Source organism: Vicugna pacos, chromosome X, assembly GCF_048564905.1.
Source record: "Vicugna pacos chromosome X, VicPac4, whole genome shotgun sequence".
Classification (NCBI taxonomy): domain Eukaryota; kingdom Metazoa; phylum Chordata; class Mammalia; order Artiodactyla; family Camelidae; genus Vicugna; species Vicugna pacos.
The window spans coordinates 14,308,095-14,333,992 of record NC_133023.1 but is presented as its reverse complement, the minus strand read 5'-3'; the positions used below and the strand labels follow the sequence as shown (position 1 = coordinate 14,333,992).

Below are 25,898 nucleotides of genomic sequence, written 5' to 3'. Positions count from 1 at the left end.
TGGATAAGGATTAAAGTGCAAGTCCCTCCAAATCCCCCAAACCTGGTCTATATTCCCATTGCCAATGATTTGGTAGATTTCCATCTATACCTTTTTCTAAGCTCAGTTATATTTGTATAATGTATGTGTATAAATATATCCATTTTATGTTTAATATATATAGAGAGAGGGGGAGAAGCACTTTCATTAAAATGATATCATATGGTATATATTCATTATTTTGCAACTTACTCTTTAAAAAATTTTTTAAAGTACAGTCAGTTTACAGTGTTGTGTCAATTTGTGTACAGCATAATGTTTCAGTCATACATATACATATTTTCCTTTTCATATTCTTCATTATAGGTTACTACAAGATATTAAATATAGTTCCTTGTGCCATACAGTAGAAACTTGTTTATCTATTTTATATTTAGTACAATTTACTTTTTTTTTAAACTGAAGTACCATAAGTTATAATGTGTCAATTTCTGGTGTACAGAACAATGTCCCAGTCATGCATATACATGCATATATTCATTTTCATATTCTTTTCCATTAAAGCTTATTACAAGATACTAAATATAGTTCCCTGTGCTATACAGAAGAAACTTGTTTTTCTAATCTATTTTTATATATAGTAGCTAACATTTGTAAATCTCAAACTCCCAAATTTATCCCTTCCACCCCTTTTCCCCTGGTAACCATAAGATTATTTACTAAGTCTTTGAGTCTGTTTCTGTTTTGTAAATGAGTTCATTAGTATCCTCTTTTTTCTTTTTTTTTTTTTTTTGAGATTCCATATATGAGCGATATCATATGATATTTTTTTCTTTTTCTGACCTACTTCACCTAGAATGATGATCTCTGGGTCCTTCCATGTTGCTGCAAGTAGCATTATTTTATTATTTTTTATGGCTGAGTAATATTCCATTGTATAAATATACCACAGCTTCTTTATCCAGTCCTCTGTTGATGGATGTTTAGGCTGTTTCCATGTCTTGGCTATTGTAAATAGTGCTGCTACGAACATTGGGGTGCATGTATCTTTTCAAAATTAGAGTTCTCTCCAGATAAATACCCAGGAGTGGGATTGCTGGATCATATGGCAAGTCTATTTTCAGTTTTCTGAGGGATCTCCATACTGTTTTCCATAATGGCTGAACCAAACTACATTCCCACTAGCAGTGTAGGAGGGTTCCCTTTTCTCCACACCGTCTCCAGCATTTATCATTTGTGGACTTTTGAATGATGGCCATTCTGACTGGTGTAAAGTGATATCTCATTGTAGTTTTGATTTGCATTTCTCTGATAATTAGCGATATTGAGCATTTTTTCACGTGCCTATGACCATTTGTATGTCTTCACTGGAGAATTGCTTGTTTAATTCTTCTGCACATTTTTGGATTGGGTTTTTTTTTTTTTTGTTATTAAGCTGTATGAGCTATTTATTCTGAAAATTAAACCTTTGTCAGTCACATCATTTGTAAATATTTTCTCCCATTTTGTAGGCTGTTATTTTGTTTTGCTTGTGGTTTCTTTTGCTGTGCAAAAGCTTGTAAGTTTAATTAGGATTCTTTTGTTGATTTTTGCCCTTATTTCTATTGCCTGGGAAAACTGCCCTAGGAGAACATCGATAAGATTTATGTCAGAGAATGTTTTGCCTGTGTTTTCTTCTAGGAGGTTTATCGTGTCTTGTCTTATAGTTAAGCCATTTTGAGTTTATTGTTGTGTACAGTGTGAGGGAGTGCTCTCACTTCATTGATTTACATGCTGCTGTCCAGTTTTCCCAACACCACTTGCTGAAGAGACTGTCTTTTCTCCATTGTATATTCTTGCCTCCTTTGTCATAGATTAATGGACTGTAGGTCTGTGGGTTTATTTCTGGGCTCTCTATTCTGTTCCATTGATCCATAGGTCTGTTTTTATGCCAATACTGCTCTGTTTTGATTACTGTACCTCTCTAGTATTGTGTGAAATCTGGAAGGGTCTTTTCTCCAGCTTCGTTCTTTTACTTCAGTATTGCTTTGGCAATTCTGGGTCTTTTGCGATTCCATGTAAATTTTAGGATTATTTGTTCTAGTTCTGTGAAAAATGTCCTGGGTAATTTGATAGAGATCACATTAAATCCGTAGATTGCCTTGGGCAGTATGGCCATTTTAACACAACTTACTCTTTTTAAACGATCCATATGTACATCATGGACATCAGCACACACTGATCCACTTGATTTTTTAAAATGTAATATTCCCTGCATTTCTATATCATGGTGGTACATTTCCGAGTGTGGATGACCCATAATTTATCTTACCACTTTACTGCTAGTGCATGTTTAGGTCTTAACTTTTCATTCTACGTGATGGTAGATACACTAGTGCACATCGTGGTGGTTATGCCCTACCATGTACATGTAGATATTTCAGGAGCAGAGATTTCCAGAATTGGACTTGCTGGATTCAAGATGCGTCTGAAGTACTTCATCAGACTTTTTCTTTCATAAAATAGTTTGTAGTAATAAAAAGAGGTAGCACCTTTGACAAGTGTGTTACATGGAGCTATTTGCTATGTATATGTTTTCATAGAGTGTGGGGAGAGTTCCTCCATTAACTTGGCAAAAAAGGATTTTTTTTCCCCTGGAAACACGAGTCTGAGCTATTATGTCTTAATCAGGTAAAAATAGCAGTATCTTCAAAAATAAAATAGATCATTGGAGAATAAGGAGAGGCTCAAAATCATATTAGAAACTCCTTAGCAGAAAAATAGTCATGACACAACTTCCCATGGTTCAGTGGGTATAAAGTTTGAGTTGTGCAAGATGAGTCAGTCATAGAGGGCTGCTGCACAGCATGGTGTCTGTAGTTAACAGTATGGGGGTGTGCACTTCAAATCCGTTAGGCGGGCAAATCTCATGTGTTCTTACCACACACACAAAATGAAAACAAAACCCAAGAGACACATGGACACTTTGGGAGTTGTTAGCTATGTGTCTTACTTTGATTGTAGTGATAGTATCATGGGTATTTGCCTATGTCCAAACTCATGAAATTATGCACATTAAATAAGTGCAGTTCTTTGTATATCAGTTATGCCTCAATAAAGGTATATATCAAAAAGATATAGTCATGAATGATATTTCAAGTTGCCTTAGTCTGCTTGAGCTGCTGTAACAGAATACCATAGACTGGGGGGTTAAACAATAGAAAAGTATTTCTCACAGTTCTGGGGGCTGGAAAATCAGAAATCAGAGTGCCAGCATGGTCAGGTGTTGATGAGAACCCTCTTCCTGGTTTGCAGATGGTGGTCTTCTTGCCCTGTTCTCACATGATAAAAAGAGAGACAGGGAACTTCTCCTGTCTCCTCTTCTAAAGGGCACTAATCCCATCTCAAGGACTCCATCCACATGACCTAGTCACCTTCCAAAGGCCCCACCTCCTAACACCATCACATTGCCAGTTAGGGCTCCAACATATGAATTTGTGCAGACACTAACATTCAGTCCATGGCACAAATGTAAGCCAGTAACCTAGTCTAATAGTTAACAGTGAAGCTACCTGCCTCTCATTGATAAGAGAGTCAGTCGCCATTAGCGAAGACAAGCTGCTGTAATGTGCTGGAGGCTTTTTCCTGTGCTGTGTGCTTTAAATATTTGAGTGCCAAAGAGAGAAAGAATAAGATACATACGTGGTGTTCATACAGATATCTCTCATTTGAAGAATGCATGAACCCTATACTAGATTTGCCTCTTTGGGTTTTTTTTTTTAACCTTTCATCCAAGTATAACATACACACGGAAAAGTGCATAACTCATAAACGTACAATTTGATGGATTTTTTACCAAATGAACACACTCAAGTAACCAGTACAACTCAAGGAAGGGACCATTAGCAAGCCCCCACCCCCCAAAGCCCTACTTATGTTCCCCGCTCCAGATGCTACCCCCATGAAGCACCCTGTCCTCAGTGTTGGAGTTCTTGTGCTAGAGGCCAACCTTGCTTTTTTAGTCTTTGTGTCATTGATGCCACTGATACAAGAGAATTTTCAAAATTCTCATCTGTAACCTCACTCTTCCATTGATACAGGTAACAGAAGAGCTCATATTTTCACAAGGAGCTGTGGAAAAAACTAACCCTGTTAAAGCGACTCTTCTTGCTTTTAGAGCAAAATGATTTTGTTCTCACGGAATTCTACAAACCTATAATGATTGCAGGCCTTTAAAGGAAATTTCCGTTGGTACATATACCATCTCACTGGTTGTAAATGTTTTACTTTGTTTGCCTGGAGTCTGTAATAAGAAATGGAAAGGACTATATAAGCAGCAAATGCTAGTTTTCCTTGACTGATGAAATGTTTTGCACAGTGCTTGGTAGTTGTCAGTGCAAACGTCTGAGAGAAATATAAATTGCCTTTTTCCTTTGAGGAGGAAGCCTTTGCTTTTGCCTTCATTTACATTTTTGAAACTCTGCAGATTGTGAGAGCAAGCAGATTAGCCTAGAGTGAAATGCCGTTTCTCTACACAGAGTCCCCAGTAGGCTATGGATGGTGAGAAGCTGTCAGACACAGGCACATGTTCACCCGTGGATAGCACTGCTGGAAGATGAGGCTAAGTTCTGCTCCATCAGCCAAGGATTCAGAAACTTACGCTGATAAATGTTGAACTACCAGCTTTCCAGGGGAGACAGGAACCAGAGGGCTGATTTGTGGTGGTTGCTGATTTCTGTGGTGTAAATACACCCATCACGGCCAGTTTCAAGCAACCTCCATTGGGTCACTGAGCATGGGGTTAGGAAGTGATGTGTAAAATTGGCCTTCCCAAGCTGATGCGAGCTGCACCCAGCACACTGATGCAAGGAGGCTGCCCAGAGCATGAGCAAATGCAGCATTTTGTCCCCAGCTTCTTTTGGTCCCCCAAGTCACCAGCAGGTGCATAGTGGCCACCATCGCTGTCCATACAGGAAGGGCTGCTATTTTTAGAAAGCTCTTTTTGGGGTGCCTTTTATACTTAGATCAACCAGAGGAAAAATTTACATAAAAAGTCTATGTTTTTAACACAAAAGGATCCCCCACCCCAACCAAGAAGTCAGCATTCCAGGGTAGGAGGGCAGAGTCTACGTCAGCACCCAGCGGATCCTGGAGGCATCCCCTTCCTCTGGTTTCCTGGCCCATTTCTCCAGAGTCCACCCTGGCTCTGCTTCCAGGGCACTTGTACAGGGGGCTTCTGACAGTGACCTGAAAAGCTGAAGCCTCAAATCTCTTTCCTCAGCGTTATTTAGATACGGTGAAGTATCCTCTCTCAGGAAACATGAGGATGCTGCCGAGTAGGAGCATGAGGACAGGAGAACAGTCACAGCTTTCCCGATTGACCCACCAGGACAAAAGTCAGAAGCAGTGCACCCAGGCCTCCCTCTGCCACCACATATATCATGAAAAACTGCACTCGTAGACACAGGAGCACAGACATCGCGATTCCATTTGTATAATATTCTAGAACAGGCAACACTGCATGCTGGGAGAGCTCTGAATAGCAGTTGCCTTTGGGTCGAAAGTGACGACTGGGAACAGAGGGTAGGAGGGAAGCTTCTGGGCTGCTGATTGTGTTGTGTCTCTTGATTAGATGCTGGTTGCAGTGATACTCATTTTGTGGAAATTTATGGACCTGATCACAGTACCCTTTTCTGAATATATGCTATATTTCAGTTTAAAAGTTTAATAATAATTTTTAAGGACCACTTGTAATGGCCCTCTTGATATTCCCTAATCATTTCTGGATCCGGTGTCACTCCCTTTAGCTTTCTGCCTTCAACATCCTGACTTCTGCGTCACCTTAATGCCCTTCCCTGTGTTATTTTTCTTCATAGCACCTTTGACCCTCCACCAGGCTCTTCATTTGCTATTTGATTTATTGCCTGTCTCCCCCAACTCCCATGTCAGCCCCATGAGGACAGGGATTTTATTGTTCTCTGCCATCTCCTCAGTGCCAGTGCCTTGCCTGGCACACAGTAGGTGCTTCATCAACATGTCTGAATGCATCTGCTCCCCTTGGGAACCATCCTCCCAGCTGTCCCTGTTTCGTCATTTCAGGATGGCAGGAAACTTGTCACACTGCCGCTCATGGTTGTCCTCCTGAGCCATATACCCAGTCATTTCGCTCTTAGACGGGCTTAGCTGGTCATTTATGGCCTTCCTCAGGCTTACCAAATGTATTTTATTTAAAATTATTTTCTGTTGTAAGGTATTGATCTTGTAGCCTATGGCTCTTCTAAAACTAGGAATTTGGACATTTCCTCTGAGGCTTAGCTATGTACAAAGTTTAAGGGGAAGTGATGGTAGAAGGAAAGAACAGAGTTACATATATTTTTAAGTGTGCATTGTATAGATTGACATCCCAGGTAGTCTTTGTATCAGTCATGATAGGCTAGATGCTAAAACAAACAGCCCCCAGATACCACTGTCTTAACATGATAAAAGTTTATCTATTCCTCGGGTCGTGTCCGGGTTAGCAGGGTTCCCATTCCATCTCGTAGTGGATAAGAAAGTGAATATAGACTAGAGAATTGCTATGGAGGTTTTTATGATCCAGGCCCACAGGTGGCACGCATCACTGTTGCTTACATCCCACTGGCCAGAAACTCCATCATATAACCTCACCTAGCTGCATAGGAGGCTGGGAAATGTAGTCCAGCTATGTGCCTAGGGAGAAAAAAATAGATTGGTGAACACTGACTAGTGTCTGCCACATCCTTGCTTCTCCAGACATTTTTGTGGGTCATTCAACTTGAGTGGGCTGTTCCCAAGCTCATCTTAGAGTTTTCCTGGTATGTTGACAGAAGATGAAAGGCTGCTTACTGTGTGCTTATTGTTTCTATTTCAAAGTCACATCATTTGTTCTAAACTGCATTAGAGATACAAATGAAATTTTACAATACATTAGAAAATGTTTCTGGTGTTTGAAGTTATGTGAAATATCTTGCTTTAACCCCTAAATCCTATTGAAAGTAAAAAATAGCAGAAGCGATTGACCATAGAATGAAACCAAAAATGATTCTTTGCATGGAAAAGATCAAGCTACTGACTTTTGTCTTTGATACTTACAGAAACAGATTAATGAATGGAATTTTACAGCCTCTTCCATTAGAGGAATAAAGTAAGAATGTAAGAGAAAATGTAACTATTGCTTTAATACAAATAGTGATAATTTTTATCACTTTAATGTTTCTACTTACTTACAATATGTGATGTTCTCATTTTTAACAGAATCCAAAATGGACTAGTTTCTCTTTTTCGCTCTGCCCAACCTTGTTCATAACGTGCTGCTATTAAGGGCTGCTTGGCTTGTAGCACGGTGGGTTTGTTTGTTTGTATCCAACAGACCAAACTCTCTTGTCTTAAACTTTTTTTAAAAAATGAAGTTATGTGTATAGAAACAGAAAGTATTACTTCTTTGAGCCGATGATGTTCAAGTGCTCAGGGCCCCCCAGAAATCAAGCTGGGAGTTACTTGGTAATGAACTTGGCTGAGATTTCCTGGACAGAGTATTGGAACCAAGGGCATTGCTATTAGCAGGCGAGTAGGGCGGTATATTCCCAGGAGAGGTGTGGTACTTGCTCTTTGGATCAAGAATGGGGACCCCGTAGGCCTGAAACATGTGGCTGTACTCTGAGTCTCACCCTGCCAGCACATCCAAGGGTGGGAGCGGCTCTAAGTAAGGTAGATATGAGTTCTAATTCCTCTTTTGCTGTTTGACCTTGAGAAAATCACTCAACCGCTCTAGGTCTCAGTTTCTTCATAGTTTCCATCAAATTAAGGGCCTGGACTAGAACTTTGTCTTTTCTCTGATTCTGAGACCACGGGCCACTGAATGAATTCCCATTCCCTCCAGATGCAGCATGATTCTTTCCTAGACACATCAGTGTTTACATTAGAATTATGTTTACATCACTTTAGAGGACGGGAAGTGATTTAAGAACAGAGTAGTGTGTCTGAATAATACAACTCAGGAAATATAATTGAAAAGGTGTTGAACATTTTCAAAAATGTAGTACTCAGGAACGAAGTTGTAAGATAACATGGAGCCAAGACTCTTCCGTTTGTACCTTCTCAAAAGGATACCTCTTGCTGCCATTTCAACCATCAACAGGGATGTGCAAAGGGCCTGAGGTAAATCAGACCTTGCAGCCAATGTGACATAAAGAGCATGTGTTGAACATTCCCAGTGCTGTCCAACTAACTGTGATTGTTCCTTTAGAGATCAGCTTTCAGAACTTACTTATGTATAACCTAGTTTTAATTCTTTTTGAATCACTCTATACTATTGCTGTTTCAACTCATTATTTGTCATGTAATCCATAACACGTAAAGAATGGTCAAAGAAGCTGTAATCTCAAGGAAGAGATGACTTAGAAAGGGTAAGATAAAGTGGCATCATTTGTTTGAAGGGCTAATCATAGAAAAGAATCCAGCCCTTTCTATAGTGCCACCTGTAGGTAGCACTATGTAGGTAAAGAACTTTCTAGCAGTGAAATCCATCAGGAGATGGAATATGGTGGTTTTCTGTCACTGGATATTCCAGACAGGCTGAATATTACCTCTTCAAGGAGCTGTAGAGTCAGATCCAAACCTTGGGTGGGGATGGACCAGATAATATTTAAAGGGCTTTTTTGAGCTAAGATGCCATGTTTATTTCTACTTCCCTCATGTGACCACAAATTCTGTGTCCTAATATTTTTCAAGTCTAGAAATTCCTTCGCTGTCATAATAAATTATTTCATAAATACCTTTTTATGACATTTTAAACTCTTGAGGACAGAGACCATATTTTATTCCCTTTTCTGCTACCCATATGCTTTGCTTAGCAGTGAATGTGGAATAAGTTCTTGATACATTCTAAAGTCAGTTGATGAATATAAACTCAAACATAAGCAGGGTAAATGCCCCTGCTATTTAAATTTCATAGAGAAACAAGTCAATTTTGGAGGGGGTGTATTTGTTAAAACATTAACAAATCTTTCAAGTTTGTAAAATGGAAAAAAAAAGCTCTTACTGTATTTTTCTCAAAAAATTGAAATTGATATAATTTATATGTAATGAGCATTCTTATGTTTTGAAATTTTATAGCATATCCAAGTTTGATGAACGGTGTTGTTTTCTTTATGTCCATGATAATTCTGATGACTCTGAGATCTGCTTTTCCACTGAAGACCAGTGCAGTAGGTGAGTTATAGCTGATTCAGATATTTTCAATCTAATTATGGTGAATCACTTTTAAAGGGTCTTTGTTGTGGAAAAAAATTTGCTATACTGCTTTTCCTGAAATTTTAACTTACAGAAAATAATTTTTACAGCTTTGCTGAGATATAATTCACATACCATGCAGTTTGCCTATTTTAAAGTATACAGTTCAATCTTTTTTTTAGTATGGTCACAGTTTTGGAACCATCACCACAATCTAATTTTATTTTATTTTATTATTTTTTTTAATATAAAGGTTTTCTTTTTTTAATGATTTATTTTTTTTACATTTTTATTGAGTAATAGTCATTTTACAATGTTGTGTCAAATTCTAGTGTAGAGCACAATTTTTCAGTTATACATAAACATATATATATTCATCGTCACATTTTTTTTTTCGCTATGAGTTACCACAATATCTTGCATATATTTCCCTGTGCTATACAGTATAATCTTGTTTATCTATTCTGCATTTTAAAATCCCAGTCTATCACTTCCCACCTCCTGCCCCCTTGGCAACCACAAGTTTGTATTCTATGTCTATGAGTCTGTTTCTGTTTTGTATGTATGTTTTGGTTTGTTTTGTTTTTTAGATTTCTCATAAAAGCGATCTCATATGGTATTTTTCTTTCTCTTTCTGGCTTACTTCACTTAGAATGACATTTTCCAGGATCATCCATATTGCTGCAAATGGCGTTATGTTGTCGGTTTTAGTGGCTGAATAGTATTCCATCGTATACATATACCACCAGCTTCTTTATCCAGTCATCTGTTGATGGACATTTAGGCTGTTTCCATATCTTGGCTATTGTAAATAGTGCTGCTATGAACATTGGGGTGCAGGTATCATTTTGAAGTAGGGTTCCTTCTGGATATATGCCCAGGAGCAGGATTCCTGGGTCCTATGTTAAGTCTATTCCTAGTCTATTGAGGAATCTCCATACTGTTTTCCACAGTGGCTTTCCTTGCTTCCCTCTCCCACTCTTAATGATTTAGATGTCTTCTTTTATAATTTTGTGCTTAGTCTTTTTGTAATTCATGACAGTTATCTCCTTTCCAGTTATGAGTTTCTCATTTTTGTAGCATCCTGCTTCTATTCTATTTAGAGTAGACCTGCCAATATTTCTTTTAGCATGGGTTTAGTGTTGCTAAACTCTTTTAGTTTTTGCTTCTTTGTTAAGTTCTTTATCTCTCCTTCTATTCTAAAGGATAGCCTTGCTGGGTAGAGTATCCTAGGCTGCATCTTTTTTTCATTCAGGACTTTGAATATATCTTGCCACTCCCTTCTGGCCTGTAGTGTTTGTGTAGAGAAATCAGCTGAGAGCCTTATGGGGGTTCCCTTGTAACTCTCTCTTTGTTTTTCTCTTGCTGCTTTTAGGATCATTTCTTTATCCTTAACTCTAGCCATCTTGATTATGATATGTCTTGGTGTGGGTCTGTTTGGGTTCTTCCTGTTTGGGACCCTCTGAGCCTCCTGTACTTGGATATCTGATTCCTTTAGGTTTGGAAAGTTTTCAGTCATGATTTCTTCAAATACCTTTTCAATCCCCTTTGTCCTTTCTTCCCCTTCTGGAGCCCCTATTATGCATAGATCGGCACACTTTATATTATCCCATAGGTCCCTTATATTGTTTTCATTGTTTTTTATTTGTTTTTCTCTCAGCTGTTCTGATTGGATGCTTTCTGTTGTCCTGTCTTCTAGGTCACTTATTCGTTCCTCTGTGTTATCTAGCCTGCTTCGTACAGCCTTTTGGTCAGCTCCCATCTCAGCAAATGAGTTTACTAATTCTACTTGGTTCTTCTTTATAGCTTCTATTTCATTTTTAACATATTTTATATCTCTAAACACTATTTCTTTTAGTTCCTTCAGTACTTTGATCACTCCTTTTTTGAAATCTTGATCTAGTAGGCCATCAATGTCTATTTCTTTGATCGTGCTTTCAGGGGATTTCTCGATCTTTTAATTGGGAGTGGTTCCTCTGCTTCTTCATATTGCTTATATCTCTCTGGCACTGTGGCTTAAGGAGTATCAGTTATCTAGTTCTCCTGGAGACGGTGTGCTCTTAATGATTTTATCAAGAGGTCTTTGCGTCTTCGCCCTGTTTTGCAAACTCAGCTTGCTGTTTCCAGAGGCCCTCTGTTGGCACCCTTGTCTGTGCTGCTCCCAGTGGCTGTCGGCTAGCAGATTGCGCCCCCTCCCTCAGCCTCACCCCCACCCGGGCGCTGCGCACAGGAGGAGATGGCGGCTGTGGCTGAGCCCCGCCTCTCTTCTCACGAGAAGTGCCAGTAATGGAGGCGCAGGTCTGAGGAGACAAAGGCTACGGCACCCCTCCCCCCAGGGCACACCAGTCATGTTGCTTTGCTTTTTCACAATTTATGGGGAACCAAGGTTGTTCTCTTCCATATCCCCTCCCAGCCACAGCACATAGCCCCCTGCAGTCCCCCGGGGCTGCCTCATTACAGCCACTGCAGTCCTCCGCCCGGCTCAGGCGACCTGTCCTGGCCCCAGCTGCTGGCTCGCGTCTCGGGCTGGGTGTCACGGGGACCCTTTGTGCCTGTTTAACTCAGTTCTGTCAGTCAAGGGGTGCTCGGGGCAGATCTGAGCCTTGGAGGCTCCCCCTCCGTCCTGCTGGCCTCTCCGTTGGAGAGGGGAGACCCAGCGAACGAGTGCTAGTCCTCCTTTGCTGCTCCCTTCCCACGAGATCAGTCCCACACTGTTTTGCTTTTCCTTCTTTCTTTTTTCCTTTTCTGCTACCAGATTTTTGGCATCATTGTTTTTCGAAGAGGGCGACGTTCTGTTGGAGTTTGGCAGGTGCTCTGGTTGGCTGAGTAGGTCCGTAGATGTGATCTTTGGTGTATTTGTGGGAGAGGGTGAGCTACAAGTGTCCTTCTACTCTGCCATCTTGCTTCTCTCTCCCACAATCTAATTTTAGAATATTTTCATCACCCCCAAAAGAAATCCAGTATCCATTAACAGTCACTCTCCATTTTTCCCACAACCTAACTCCCCAAACTCTAATCCTAAATCAGTAGACCACTGAGTCTACTTCCTGTCTTTATGAATTTGCTTATTCTTGACATTTTATATAAATAGAGTCATACAATATGTGGTCTTTTGTGTCTGGCTTCTTCCATTTATCATAATGTTTTCAAGTGTCATCCATGTGGTAACATGTGTCAGAACTTGATTCCTTTTTCTGGCTGGATAATATTCCACTATATGGATATATTGATTTGTCCATTATTTGAAAGGCATTTGGGTTGTCTTCACTTTTTGGCAATTGTGGATAATGCTGCTAAGAACATTCACATGCAAATTTTTGTGTGGACTTAACGTTTTAATTTCTCTTGGAGCCAAATTACTGGGTCTTATGGTAATTTGATATTTAACTTTGAGGAACAGCCAGACTGTTTCCCCAGTTTACATTCCTATCAAGCAGTGTGTGAAGGTTCTACTTTCCCACATCCTTGCTATATATATTTGTTATTGTCTGTCCTTTTCATTGTAGCCATCCTGTTGGGTGTTAGGTGGAACCTCATTGTGGTTTTGATTTGCATTTCCCTACTGACTGTTACTGAACATTTTTTCATGATCATATTGGCCATTTATATATCTTCTTTAGAGAACTGTTTCCTCAAATCCTTCACCCAATTAAAACAATTTTTAACCTTTTATTTTGGGAAGTATTCAGATCTACCAATACAGTTTCAAAAAAAAAGTACAAAGAATTTCTATATGTTTCACCCAGACTCCTCAATGTTAACCCTTTACCACATTTGTTTTACATTCTGTCTATGTACAGATGAGTATTTTGTTCTGAACTGTTGAAGAGTAAGTTGTAGATATAATGCTCCATTACCTCTCAATACTTGAGTGCGTATTTCCTCAAGACAAGAACATTCACTTATGTAAGCACTGTACAGTTATCTAATCAAGAAATTGAGATTGATATGGTACTATAATCTACAAACCTTATCCAAATTTTACTTATTGTCCCGCTAATGTCCTTTACAGTGAAACAAAAGATTTTTTCATGATCTAATCTAGGATCGCATGTTATCATTTAGCTGTCATGTCTGTATAGTCCCCTTGTATCTGGAACAGTTCTTCATCAGTCCTCCTTTGTCTTTATTGACTTATTGCTTGCACTGAGTACAGGCAGTTTACTGTCTTGTGTAATCCTTCACCTTGAGTTTCTTTGCTGTTCCCTCATGATGACATTAGTGTTGTGCATTTTGGGTAGGAACACCATGGAAGTGATGCCATGTCCTTCTTAAGGCATCACATCAGAAGACAGTATCTTTGTCTGATTACTGAGGGTATTAATGTGGCTCACCTAGAAAAAGTGGTGTTTGCCAAGTTTCTCCAAACTTAGCCCAATTTTAATTGGATTATTTGTATTTTTGCTAATGAGTTTTAAGAGTTCTTTATATATTCTGGATACAAGGCCCTTATCAGATTGTGATTTGCAAGTGCTTCTTCCCATTCTGAGGGTTGTCTTTACTCTTTTGATGGTGTCATTTGCAGCACAGAAGTTTAAAATTGTGTGGCAGTCCAATTTATCTATTTTTCCTTTTGTCTTTTGCGCTTTTGCTGTCATATCTAAGAAGGCTTTGCTTAACTCAAGGTTTTCTATGGTGTTCATGTTTTCTTCTGAGAGTTTTTTTTATACTTTGAGCTCTTATATTTTGGTCTCTGATCTGTTTTGAGTTCCTTTTGTTTTTTTTAAATATGGTATGAGTTAACTTCATTCTTCTGCATGTGGATATGTGGTTGCCCCAGCAAAATTTGTTGAAAAGACTATTTCTTCTCCCGTTGAATGATCTTGGCAGTTTTTTAGAAGATCAGTTGACCATAAATGTAAGCGTTTATTTCTGGACTTTTACTTATATTCCATTGATCTATATGTCTATCCTTATGCTATTACCACATTTTCTTGATGACTATAGCATTGTAATAAGTTGTAAAATCAGGAAATGTGAGGCCTCCAACTTTGTTCTTATTTTTCATGATTGTTTTGACTATTGTGGGTATTTCCACGTCCCTGTGACTTAGGATCAGCTTGTCAATTTCTGCAAAAGAAGGCAGCTAGGGTTTTGGCAGGGATTGCTTTGGATATATAGATCAATTTGCGAAGCATTGCCATCCTAACCACATTAAGTCTTCCATCCCATGAGCATAGTATATCTTTCTGTTTGTCTAGGTCTTCTTTAATTTCTTTCAACAATTTTTGTAGTTTCAGTGTACAAGTCTTATACTTTTATCTTTAAATATATACTTATTTTATTCTTTCTGTTGCTATTATAAGTGGAGTTATTTCCTTAATTTCATTTTCAGATTGTTCATTGCTAGTATATAGAAATACACTTGATTTTTGTATATTGATTTAGTATCCTGCAACCTTGAACTCATTTATTAGTTCTGATAGTTTTTATTGAATTCCTTAGGAATTTCTATATACAAGTTCATGTCATCTGCAGATAGAGCTAGTTATACTTCTTCCTTTCCCACCTAATGTCTTTCTTTATTTTTCTTACCTAACTGTCCTGACTAGACTCTGCAGTATAATGTTGAGTAGAAGTGGCGAGAGCAGACATCCTGATCTTAGGAGAAAAACATCCAGTCTTTCACCATTAAACATGTTATTACCAGTAGCTTTTTCATAGATAACCTTTATCAGGTTGAGGAAGATTCCTTTATTCCTAGTTTGTTGAGCGTTTGCATCATGTAATTTGAGAATATTTAAATTTAGTGTGTATCAGACAATCATTATCACACCATATTTAGAAATCAGACTAAATGTCAGACCAGGGGAGCCTTGGGTCACAATCTTCAATTTAGAGTTGAAAAATGCTGCCAAATATTAGGCAGGACATCCCTTTACTATAAAGTTTACCGTTCTGACCCTCATTGTATCTTCAGTGTCTTTTCTTGCCATACATTTAAATAATTTTTAATTGAGGTGTAATGTACATATAAGTGTAGTGTGTAAAGTGTGATAAGTATGTCACACCCCAGAAGGTGACTCACGCCCCCTCGCAGTCATTAACCCTTCTGCACTGGTAACTATTTTGATTTCTATCACTAGTGGTTACTTTTGCCTCTTCTTAAACTTCAAATACATAGAATCAAGTATGTACTCTTATTTCTCACTCCTTTCCCGTCAATTAATATCTGTGAGATTCAGCCATGATGTAAGTATCAGTTCATCATTTTTATAGCTTTGTAGTGTTCCATTGTGTGAATATATATGGCAATTTATTCTGTCAAACATTTGAATTGTTTCTAGTTTGGAGCCATTATGAAAAAAATGCTAAGAATACTCTTGTGCTTGCCTTTAGGTAAACATGTTCATTGATTTCTGTACAGTATCTACCTAGGAGTGAAGTTACTGGATTATAGGGTAGGTTTATATTCAGTTTTGGTTGATACTGCCAATAGTTCTCCAAAGTGGTTGTATCAGTTTATACTCCCACCAGCAGCATATGAGAGTTCTCCTTACTCTCCATTCTTAACAACAGTCGATACTGTCTTTTAAATTATATTTATTCTGTTGAGTGCATACTATGTGTCTCCTAAGAAGCCTGACTGTTAGGTTTACCAGCTTTCAACGATTAGAAGAAGCAGAGGTGGGAGGGGTTAGTTAGAGAAAAGAACATTGTAATGTTTTGTGGAAATTATCTTAAAGTATACAGTATTCTTCCCTGCTATCTTAAGGGAGAATACTAAACACAAATCTGAGTCAAATCATTTGTATGCAAATAAACAACTACGTAAGTCTGGGGAGTGGCTGATGTGGCCCAGCAGCATTCGTGAGAAAGATTTGTGACTGATAGTTGACATTAAGCTTCATCGGTGTCAGCAGAATGACGAGGCCACCTTATGCATTTCCTTCTCACCCCTCCCCTTATACTAGACCTTATTTCTCACTAAGAGCTAGAGTGTTGGCAACTCAAGAGGTGATGGTCCCACTATCCTTAGCACTGCTTAAATCATCCCTGCAACATTGGGCTCACGGCCAGACTTGAAGAATAATACAGGGACACTTTTGAAGAATTACCAGTTAGTGAAGTGACTCATAAACGAGTCTTGGGGGAAACGTTGAGGGAAAAAGAAGGAAAGACTTCTAGGGACATAATAAATCTATGTACATTTTTAATGGGCAGTTACATAGAAAGGGGACTAATTTGAAGCAGTCTGTGGATGGGACCCACATGAAAGAAGTCTTAGTTCTCTGTAAGTGAAGCATTCCTCGTTGAGTTCCCCAAAGAATGAACTGCCTTGTGAGGTAATGAGTTCTCTGTCAGTGGAGGTGTTCAGGTATCAGTTGGCCAGCCAGTTGGTGGGGATAATGTATAGAGAGGATTCAAGTATCCCGTGAGTATTTGAACTAGATTAGATAACCAGTAAAGAACCATCTCAAATCAAAGAGTGGAGTGATGGTTCCATAACTTATAAAAGCTTGGTTTATATTTAATCATGGTTTAAGGTAATAAGGTAAAATTAAAGGTAGAGAATAGGAGTGATCTTAACTAGCAACATCTTGGTGTTCTAGGTTTTGCTCTTTGGTCAAAGAGATGATAACCAGTGCAGCGGGCTGTACGGTGGGGCTGGAGGGAGAATCCGAAGGGAACACCTTAGAGGTGAGTCACAGAAGACCTACAACATGGAAGAAGTTATTTATTCTGTCTTTAATACTTAAAGAAAATGTCCTGTTTTTGGTGTGAAAATCCTATATGTATATATTTTTAAATACTCATTTATGAATGAGCTAGCAGTCACTATTCCATGACTTTCAGAGATTAAGTTCAATGCATCTCTGTAGAAAAACCTTACTGCTTTGGGATCCTCTCAACCAGAATGTGTAAGAAAAATTTGGCATGGACTAGACAAAAATTCCCTTTTGTACTCAACCTATGGAAAAGCTTTTTCTAAGCTAATTAATAGTGTTTTTGAGACTGTAAGAGAAAGAGTTGGCAACTAGAAGCAGTGTTTTTCATTTATACCTAAAATGACTTTAGTTACATCTGCTGGCACATAATATATTAAATATGGTAATATTAATATAATTGCTAAGAAAGTAGGATCATCATAGCTCTTTTGGACAGCACAGTGGTAGTCCACAGACAGTACAGCACCATACAGATGTTTCATTCTTGCACAGTTACTCAGGTAACTTGCCACTCATTCAGGTCCTCCAGATGATTGCAGTTTAGTGAGATTTTCGTATACTTTCAAGTTAGGCTGAAATTAATTCTTTGAGGTTTCTTTCGGAAAATATCAAAGGGATTCATTTGAATAATTGAGTCAGGTACTCGAATTCTCAGTTTAGAATCAAAGTTTCTTGTAGAAATGAACTGAGTGATGCACTTTGAAGGTAACAGATGTGGGGACAGGGAAAAGTGGGAGATGAAAGCCTGTTGCGGAGCAGGCTGATGTCTGACTGAATCAGTGATGGGACCTGCTTGTGATCTTAATGGTCCTGAGCATCCCCAGAAGTAGATGGGAAGGGACGCATTCTGTGCGCTTCTGTAAGCAGGCATAGAAAACAATAGAAAGAAACCCTTGCTGCCTCTGCTTTAAATAAATATTGCTCAACCTCGAGTTACATTTGTTTTGATCATTGAGAAGAACCAACTAGAATGCAAGCTGTACAATTTTTGATGATAAGATTGGGGGAATAAAATAGCAATACTGATTACAGGTCAGATTTTGCAGTATGTACTTAATGTTAGATCTGTACATCTAAAAACAGGGGTGGGGCAGTGTATGTACTTTGTATTAAGACAGTTTTCATTTTATTGCCAGGCTATCTATCGAAAGTGGTTGATTTCCTGGCAGGTTGATAAAGGATCATGCAAGAAAGCACCTATTTGGGGTACTTGATCTGCTTAGAAACATTTTTAAATTGCAGCATTAAAGTGGGGAGAAATCTCCCAAAGTTGAGCCCACTGAGTTAGATTTAAGCCATACTTTTAAATTTCTTGCCTTCCATTGCATCATGTTAGGAATGTATGAGTTACTGAGAATTTTACCCCTTTAAAGTAATTATTGAATGAAAAGTACATAACCCAAGAAATGTGACCTGCCAGGTACTCAAATCATGTTATTTATAAATTTTTTTAAAAATGTGGGACAAAGTCTGTTTGGGCTTTGACAGGACTTCTCCACCACAAGTTGCATGCTTTTTTATCTTGTTTTTCCTTCCTTAGCATGAGTATGACCATGGTGCGAACGGTGAGACAGTGGTGCTGGGAAAGGGCATGTATGGGATCGTGTATGCTGGGAGAGATCTGAGCAATCAAGTGCAAACATCCATCAAAGAGATTCCAGAGAGAGATAGCAGGCAAGTCGGGGTAGGCCTTCCTTCTGTTGTCACCTCCACACCCCTAATCCCGGGCCCGCCACTGACGGTGCAGAGGCACGAGGAGGAAAGCATTGTGTCATCCAAAAATTTGTCATTCTCGTGTAATAAGGGTGATCTGCCTTTGTTCTCTGCATGTTATTAATAGATTGTAAAAATGGAACAACTTCACTTAGAGGCATGTGGATTGCAGAGTCACGTTTTAAAAGAAGACTGTAGTTTTATTTCCACCCAGCAACTAAATCTGAAGTTTTACATTTTTTTGTAGATACTTGTTTGCATTTTTTTTGAGATTTTATTTTATTTTATTTATTTTTAAACATTTTTTATTGAGTTATAATCATTTTACAATGTTGTGTCAAATTCCAGTGTGGAGCACAATTTTTCAGTTATACATGAACGTATATACACTCATTGTCACATTTTTTTCACTGTGAGCTACCACAAGATCTTGTATATATTTCCCTGCGCTGTACAGTATAATCTTGTTTATCTGTTCTACATTTTGAACTCCCAGTCTGTCCCTTCCCACCCCCCACCCCCTTGGCAACCACAAGTTTGTATTCTGTGTCTATAAGTGTGTTTGTTTTTTGTATTTATGTTTTGTTTTGTTTTGTTTTTTAGATTCCACATATAAGCGATCTCATATGGTATTTTTCTTTCTCTTTCTGGCTTACTTCACTTAGAATGACATTCTCCAGGATCATCCACGTTGCTGCAAATGGCATTATGTTGTCGGTTTTTGTGGCTGAATAGTATTCCATCATATAAATATACCACATTTTCTTTATCCAGTCATCTGCTGATGGACATTTAGGCTGTTTCCATGTCTTGGCTATTGTAAATAGTGCTGCTATGAACACTGGGGTGCAGGTGTCATTTTGAAGTAGGGTTCCTTCTGGGTATGTTTGCAAATATTTTTAAATGTGACTATGCTTTAATTTACATTGTACCCATTTTAAACGGCTATTATTTTTTCAGATGTATCATAGAAAATTAAATGTGGTAAAAAGAAAAATAAGCTTTTTGTAATACGGACTTTTTTGTATACCCTGCCATCCTAGATTTGGGGCTATTTTTTTAAACCCTCAGTACTACCAATTTATTTATTCCACATTTTTTAGAGTCTGATGAAATGTTTATTCCTTTTTAAATTCATACCCCACCCAATTCTAAACTAGAACGTATTGACTGTCAGGTGTTTTTGTAGAGAAGCTTCATACACAGTAATGGCCACAGTATAAGGAGTAATAGCTCCGTGCTCCAAAGGAGTGCTCAGACCACATCTGTAGCGTTGCCTTCAGTGCTGGATGCTGATGGGCGTGTGCAAACATCCTTCCATCCAGGTAGCCAGTGAATTATTAGGATGGGTTACAAGTGATTTCTGGCAGCTGTAAGACCCTTCATCATTCCTTTGTTCATTCGTCCACTCATTCCTTCATTCATTTTTAATGAAATTGCATGTTACAGTATTTGAATCATAAGGCAAGGCCTGAGATGAACTCATCCAACTTCTTCCAAGGCTCAGAAGGTTAAATGACTTCTCCAAGGATGTGTAGAAACAAGACTGGGATCCAGTCTCGAATTCCTTGTCCAGTATCGTGTCTCTTATTCTCAGGATGGATAAGGTGTTGCAGTTTTCTGTTGGGGGAAATTTCTCGCATCTACCACCTCCTTCAATGGGCTGTAACCATTGTTTCAGCTTTTCATTGCTGATAGTTGTTCCTGGGATTTTAGGGCTAGAAGGGACCTTAGAGACTGTTTTGTCCCATTCCCTAAATTTACAGGCTGAACTTATGATATTGGTCACCCTCCCAGATTCTGGGCTGGCACTAGAAACTGAAATGTGACTAGGATATGGTCCTTATCTTAGGGTGCTCCCAGTTTGGTGGGGAATGCACATACCTTGCCTAGGTGTCAAGATGACAAGTGCTGTAATAGAGAAGTTCCCAGAGTGTGTGTAGAACATAGGAGAGGAGTGAATTACTTTTTCTAGTTGAGTTGCGGCAAGTTGGAAAAAATAAGCCATCTTTGAGCTGGCCTTTGAGGGATGAATAGGAGTTCATCTGGCCGAAAAGAAGGCCAGAGCATTCTCTGCTGAGGGAAAACAGAGCTGTTAAGCACAGAGTGTATTCAGAGAACAACAAATTGTCATGACATGAATGTAGGATATGAGGCAGTGTGGGGGGGGATGCTCTTGAGATGAGGCAAACGTTTTTAAAGATGTAGTCTGATCTGAGTTTGAAAGTCCTTGTGTGCCATGTTAAGCAATATGGTCTTTATATGGACTTCATGAAAGGAAGTGATATGTGGTGTGTGTTTTGGAAAGAGGGAATATAGTGGCCAGGGGAGAATAGACTGAGGAGGCCAGAGGCTGAGGCTAGAAGGCCCATTAGGTGGCTGTTGCTGTAGTCTGGAGTCTGTGGAATGAGACTAGAAGACAGCTGAGGACAGAACCTTGTAGAACTCCCTTCATGGGAGAACAGAGGAAAAAGGGCTGTTGAGAGAGACCAAGTATGAGTAGGGGGGGGGGGTTCAGGCCCTAACAGTAGCGATAGTAATAGCAGTAGCCATTCATTGGGTTAACCTCCCACACACCAGGCGCTCCACTGGGAGCCTGAGAGACTCGGCACACTTTGGCCCCCAGCAGCCCTGCGTGGCTGGTATTATTAACCCCTGTTTTACACATGGTAAGCTGAGTAGTGTCATGGGAGCCAAAGGAGAGAACGTTTCCAGCAAGAAGGGATGGCCAGCAGGTACTGGCGAGGTGCGACATGGAGCCCAAGCCCCCAGGTTTGGCAGGTGGCACTGGCTTTGTTTTTCCTCCCAGGTACTCCCAGCCGCTGCACGAGGAGATAGCCCTGCACAAGTACCTCAAGCACCGCAGTGTTGTTCAGTACCTGGGCTCTGTGTCCTAGCACGGCTACATTAATATATTTATGGAGCAGGTGCTTGGGGGTGAGTGGTCACTGGTTTTCTGGTCTCACCTTGTGAAAATCACTGATGAAAATAGGATATGAACATCATGATCCATCCTGTCATTAAAAAATGACAGACATTTTAGGTATGGGAGAGCATTTGTTTCTCACAGGAGTTGGATACAAATTTTCCAATGTCACAGAAACAGTCTGTTCCTGGTCTGGTGATTCAATCATCAAATATTCATGGAGGATCTACTGAGCGCCAGCTGCTGGGCCGAGCGCCGGAGACATAGAGATGAATAAACCATGGTCTCTGGCCTTGAGGCCTTCACAGTCTGTGAGCTGAAATATGGTTTGGAGAAGTGAGGACAGAGGGCTTTTTTAGATGACATCACGAAATAACATGTTGATGGTGAAATTGAACACCAGTGGTTTATCCGTAAAATCCCCGAAAGGAGGCAGTAGGGTGCAGGAGTAAGAGTTCCTCAGATCTGGAGCCGGACCATCTTGTTTGAATTGGTCCCTCCATCTGCAAGCTGTGTGATCTCAGGCTTCTTATTGAAGAGATGAATTGTAAAACTGGAGTAGTCATTACTACGGTAATCGGAGTGGTAATAATAATGGGAGTAATCTTCCTAGGGTAAATGAGACAGTGTATATAAAGCTCTTAAAACGGTGCCTGGCAGAGGGCAAGAGCTCAGGAAGTGCTCATTTAAGAAAATAATGGTAAAATTAATAAAAATCTGAATGCAGATGTAAAGGCTTCAGTTAGAAATCTGTATTCATTCATTCAACCCACAGTTATTCAGCCTACCATTCCATTAAAAAGCCTAACTGTATATCTTAAGAGATGAGCAGTGAGCTAGATTTTGAGGGTTATATGAAAGATCAAGTACAGTTTCTTCTTTCCTCAAGTTGCTCATAGTCTAGCAGAAAATATGAATTGATATTCCAGACATGAGGTCTGAGGATGACAACAGAGTTGGAGATAGATGTGCCACCCCCCTTTTATAGAGGTTCCACGGCAACAGAAGGGCGTAAGGGTGAAGCTGAGACTAGCTGATGCCGAGGGCCTGGGTGATGATCTCTGAAACACATGGTCAGAATGCAGGGAAGGGAGGTTTTCTTCTGGCCCAAAGGTTCAATGTTTAATAGTATAATTGGGGTGGTGGCAGGGAGAAGGGTAGGGGATGTTGTTAAGACAGTCCTGCTGCCGGGACCTGGCATTGGGAGCTTCTCACAGTAAGGACAGAGAGCCCCAACCTCCTCCTCTCCTGGTCCCTGTCTCCCTAAAGGGCCCCTCGCTCTGGTCCTATCTGCCTCTGATTTCAAGGTGAGGTATAGAATGTGGCTTTGACCCAAGCCGAATGGCTGAAACGGTTGTGCAAGGTCTACAGTGTCAGGCCAGCCCTCCCCAGTTCAGAGCAGTATTGCGCTCTCTTCCTGATTCTGTGCAGTTAAACAGAGCTGAGCCCAAAGGTGGCCCGACCGTGTTTCAGGGGTCACAAGGGGTTCCTTTCCACCTTCCACCTCTGATGAGGGTGATGTGCTCATTCACCGCCAGTCCCTTCTCTGGCTGAGCTGCTCGCGTGTCTGAGAACAGGCAACAGAGAGGGAGGAAAGAGATTTCATGTAGCCCAGATACAGTGATGTGAGCGCGAGTGCTTACATTGGGTTAGAAACGTCACTTCACTTTATTTCCCTGAACCCTTATCGTTGAATCTTCATCGCCGTCATGAGTTTTCTGCTGTGTCCATTTCCAGGAAGCCTTTCTGCTGTTTTGTGATCAAAATGGGAGCCAATGAAGAAGCCTATCATCAAGTTTTACATCAAGCAGATCCTGGAAGGCCTCAAGTATCTCCATGAAAACCAGATTGTGCACAGAGACAGAAAGGTACTTGTCTGAGCCACTGAGGTTTTGCTGGGGCATCTCGGATCACGCAAGCTGCTGGCAGTGTCTGCAGGTTGACCAGTTCACAGAATGGCGAGGATTGAGCCTGACAGTCCCCAGAGCACAGAATTTAGCCTTCATAGAGATTCATGACCATTTGTTACGATCCAGATCTGTTATATGTTAGTCTATTTAAATCTGTCTTTAAGGATTTGATGTTCTTCCTTTTCTAAAGGGTGATAACGTTCTGGTGAATACCTACAGCGGAGTGGTGAAAATCTCTGATTTTGGAACCTCTAAACATCTTGCAGGAGTGAATCCATGTATGTAGACTTTTGCTGGTAGGCAGAACAGAGCTTAGCATGAGGTGCCCATCCTGGTGTTAGGCTTGCTGGAGCTGCAGTCCTTTGAGAGTTACTCACTGAGCACCTGAGTGCAGTGTGGGCAATTGGTAACTGAAGTAAATGGTGTATTGTCCTCAGCTTTAAAGCGTTTGAACTCTGGCATAATGATGCACTTTGCCAGCTCCTTGTGGCAACGACACTGCCTTACATTCTTCTTTGTCTTCCAAGGTTGAGTAGGTGTTGTGATCTGCTTGAGGTTTTCTGAGGGTTTCTAACCAATTAGCCAAACGGCAGCATCTCTTTTAAATTAATAGCACATTATTCAGAATCGTGGGTAATTCCAAATAACAGGTATACTCAGACAATTTATTAGGACATTTGATTGGTCTTTTATAAAAATAGCCTGTTACTTTAATTAATTCTGGTGCCTTGTGTTTTTGGTATGATTATGTTTCCAAGAGAGTCTCATTCTTCTGGGAAATATGGTATTCTAAGTGGGTTTGAGCCATTGGGTTTTCTTTTCCATTTGTCAGTGATGGAATCAATTAAGTATTGAGAGGGACTGGATTCAAAGAGTGGTATAAAATTGCCAGCTAGCTTTCCATTTACACTACCAGGGAGTAGAATGATGCTCAAAAGCTACCTTTGGCTTTTTCAAATTTCTGCCTAAAAGTGAAACAGAAACTTTGATCCTTGGAAAGAAGCACTGACTTTGAATAAGTAAAGGTTTATGGTCCCCTAAGTTTCAAGGAAAGGATCACAAAGATCTTGCTTGATAAAATTAAGAAACAGTGCTTATAATAGTATAGCTCTGAAATAAGCTGTATGAGACGGATGACTATTTTCTATCTCTGTAGCACCAAACTGTAGCGTGGACAGCCTTGGCATCAGTTTTCGTAAATAATGTCTCAGCTTTGAAAGACTTTTCTTCAACAAGCAACTTGTATGTCAGCCACTGGACACCCATAGTGAAGACTCATTCCCTTTCTAAATGGAACTTGTATGCATCAGAAATGACTTCTCAGTCGTAACACCAAGGGAAGTACATGCCCCTCAAAATGGGAAAATATTCCACCAAGGACCCGACCAGAATCTCCCAAAGAGTGTATTGAACTTTCATTCATTGTTTCTGATGTAAATATACATGTATCAGCACGTATATGTCAGTGAGTATGCATGTGTATATATACACATACGTATGTATGCCCAGTATATTTTTTTCACTAGCCTAACTGAAAATGACTTATACCCTTCTCTTTGGAAGCCACCAATTAGCTTGGCAATAGGTAGCAAGAGGGGCTCTGATATGACAAGGAGTTATTTCAAGATATAAACCCCCCAACAATTTATCATAATTAGCATCTCCAAGGAGAAAAAAATTCATAAGAAAAACGCATGTATAATTCATTATTGCATATCACATTTTCCCAAGTAATTGGCTTGAGGAGGCATGAATTTTGCATTGCAAAATAATGCAGGGGTGTTTGGGGGATAATAAAGAAGGGGTCTCATTTTGGGTAGGAAATTCCCCTGCATGTAATTACTCTTTGCAAAACAGAGCAGTTCTGTAAAGAAATTTCAGCTGCTCAGTGCAAAACTCCGATTGGGTGCAGGTGGACATGGTGGGGCGTTTCCACGCAAATGCCTGGAGGCTGTCAGAGCCTGGAAGGAGAGACAAAGTCTTCAGGCAACTTCTTGGCCCGAGATCCTCCCATCCTGTTTCCTCCAAAGGGTTTTCCCCATAGGTGTAAACAGGCCAGAACAGGAGGAAGGGCCCTTATGGCCAGGGTCAGCCCCCTTTGCTTTTGGTTTTGCAACAGCTTTATTGAGGTTTAACTTACGCATCATAAAATGTACCTATTCAAAGTGCCAATTTCAGTGGTTTCTGGTAGATTTTCCAAGTTGTACAGCCATCGCCACAATCCAGTTTTTGACTGTTTTCCATCACCCCAAAAAGGTGTCACCTTGCAGTCTGTCCCCATGCTCTCCCCAGCCCCCAGCAGCCGCTGATCTACTCTCTGTATAGACTTTCCTGCTCTGGAGATTTCATATAGATGGAATGATACAATGTGTGACCTTTGTATCCAGCTACTTACACCTCACATAATCTTTTCGAGGTTCACCTGTGCTGAGGTGTGTATCAGTACTTCATTCTTTTTCTGGCTGAATAGTA

The 25,898-nt window shown here is 39.9% G+C and overlaps 1 protein-coding gene across 1 annotated transcript in view; it reads left to right on the top strand.

Annotated features, from left to right (window-relative positions):
• Nucleotides 1-25,898, top strand: part of MAP3K15 (mitogen-activated protein kinase kinase kinase 15) — a 131,699-nt gene that overhangs the window by 82,999 nt on the left and 22,802 nt on the right. Inside the window, 7 exon segments of the mRNA XM_072956714.1 lie at nt 7,071-7,120; nt 9,091-9,186; nt 16,761-16,848; nt 18,418-18,551; nt 21,400-21,527; nt 23,254-23,384; nt 23,617-23,722. Of these exon segments, the coding sequence (XP_072812815.1) occupies nt 7,071-7,120; nt 9,091-9,186; nt 16,761-16,848; nt 18,418-18,551; nt 21,400-21,527; nt 23,254-23,384; nt 23,617-23,722 (733 nt within the window).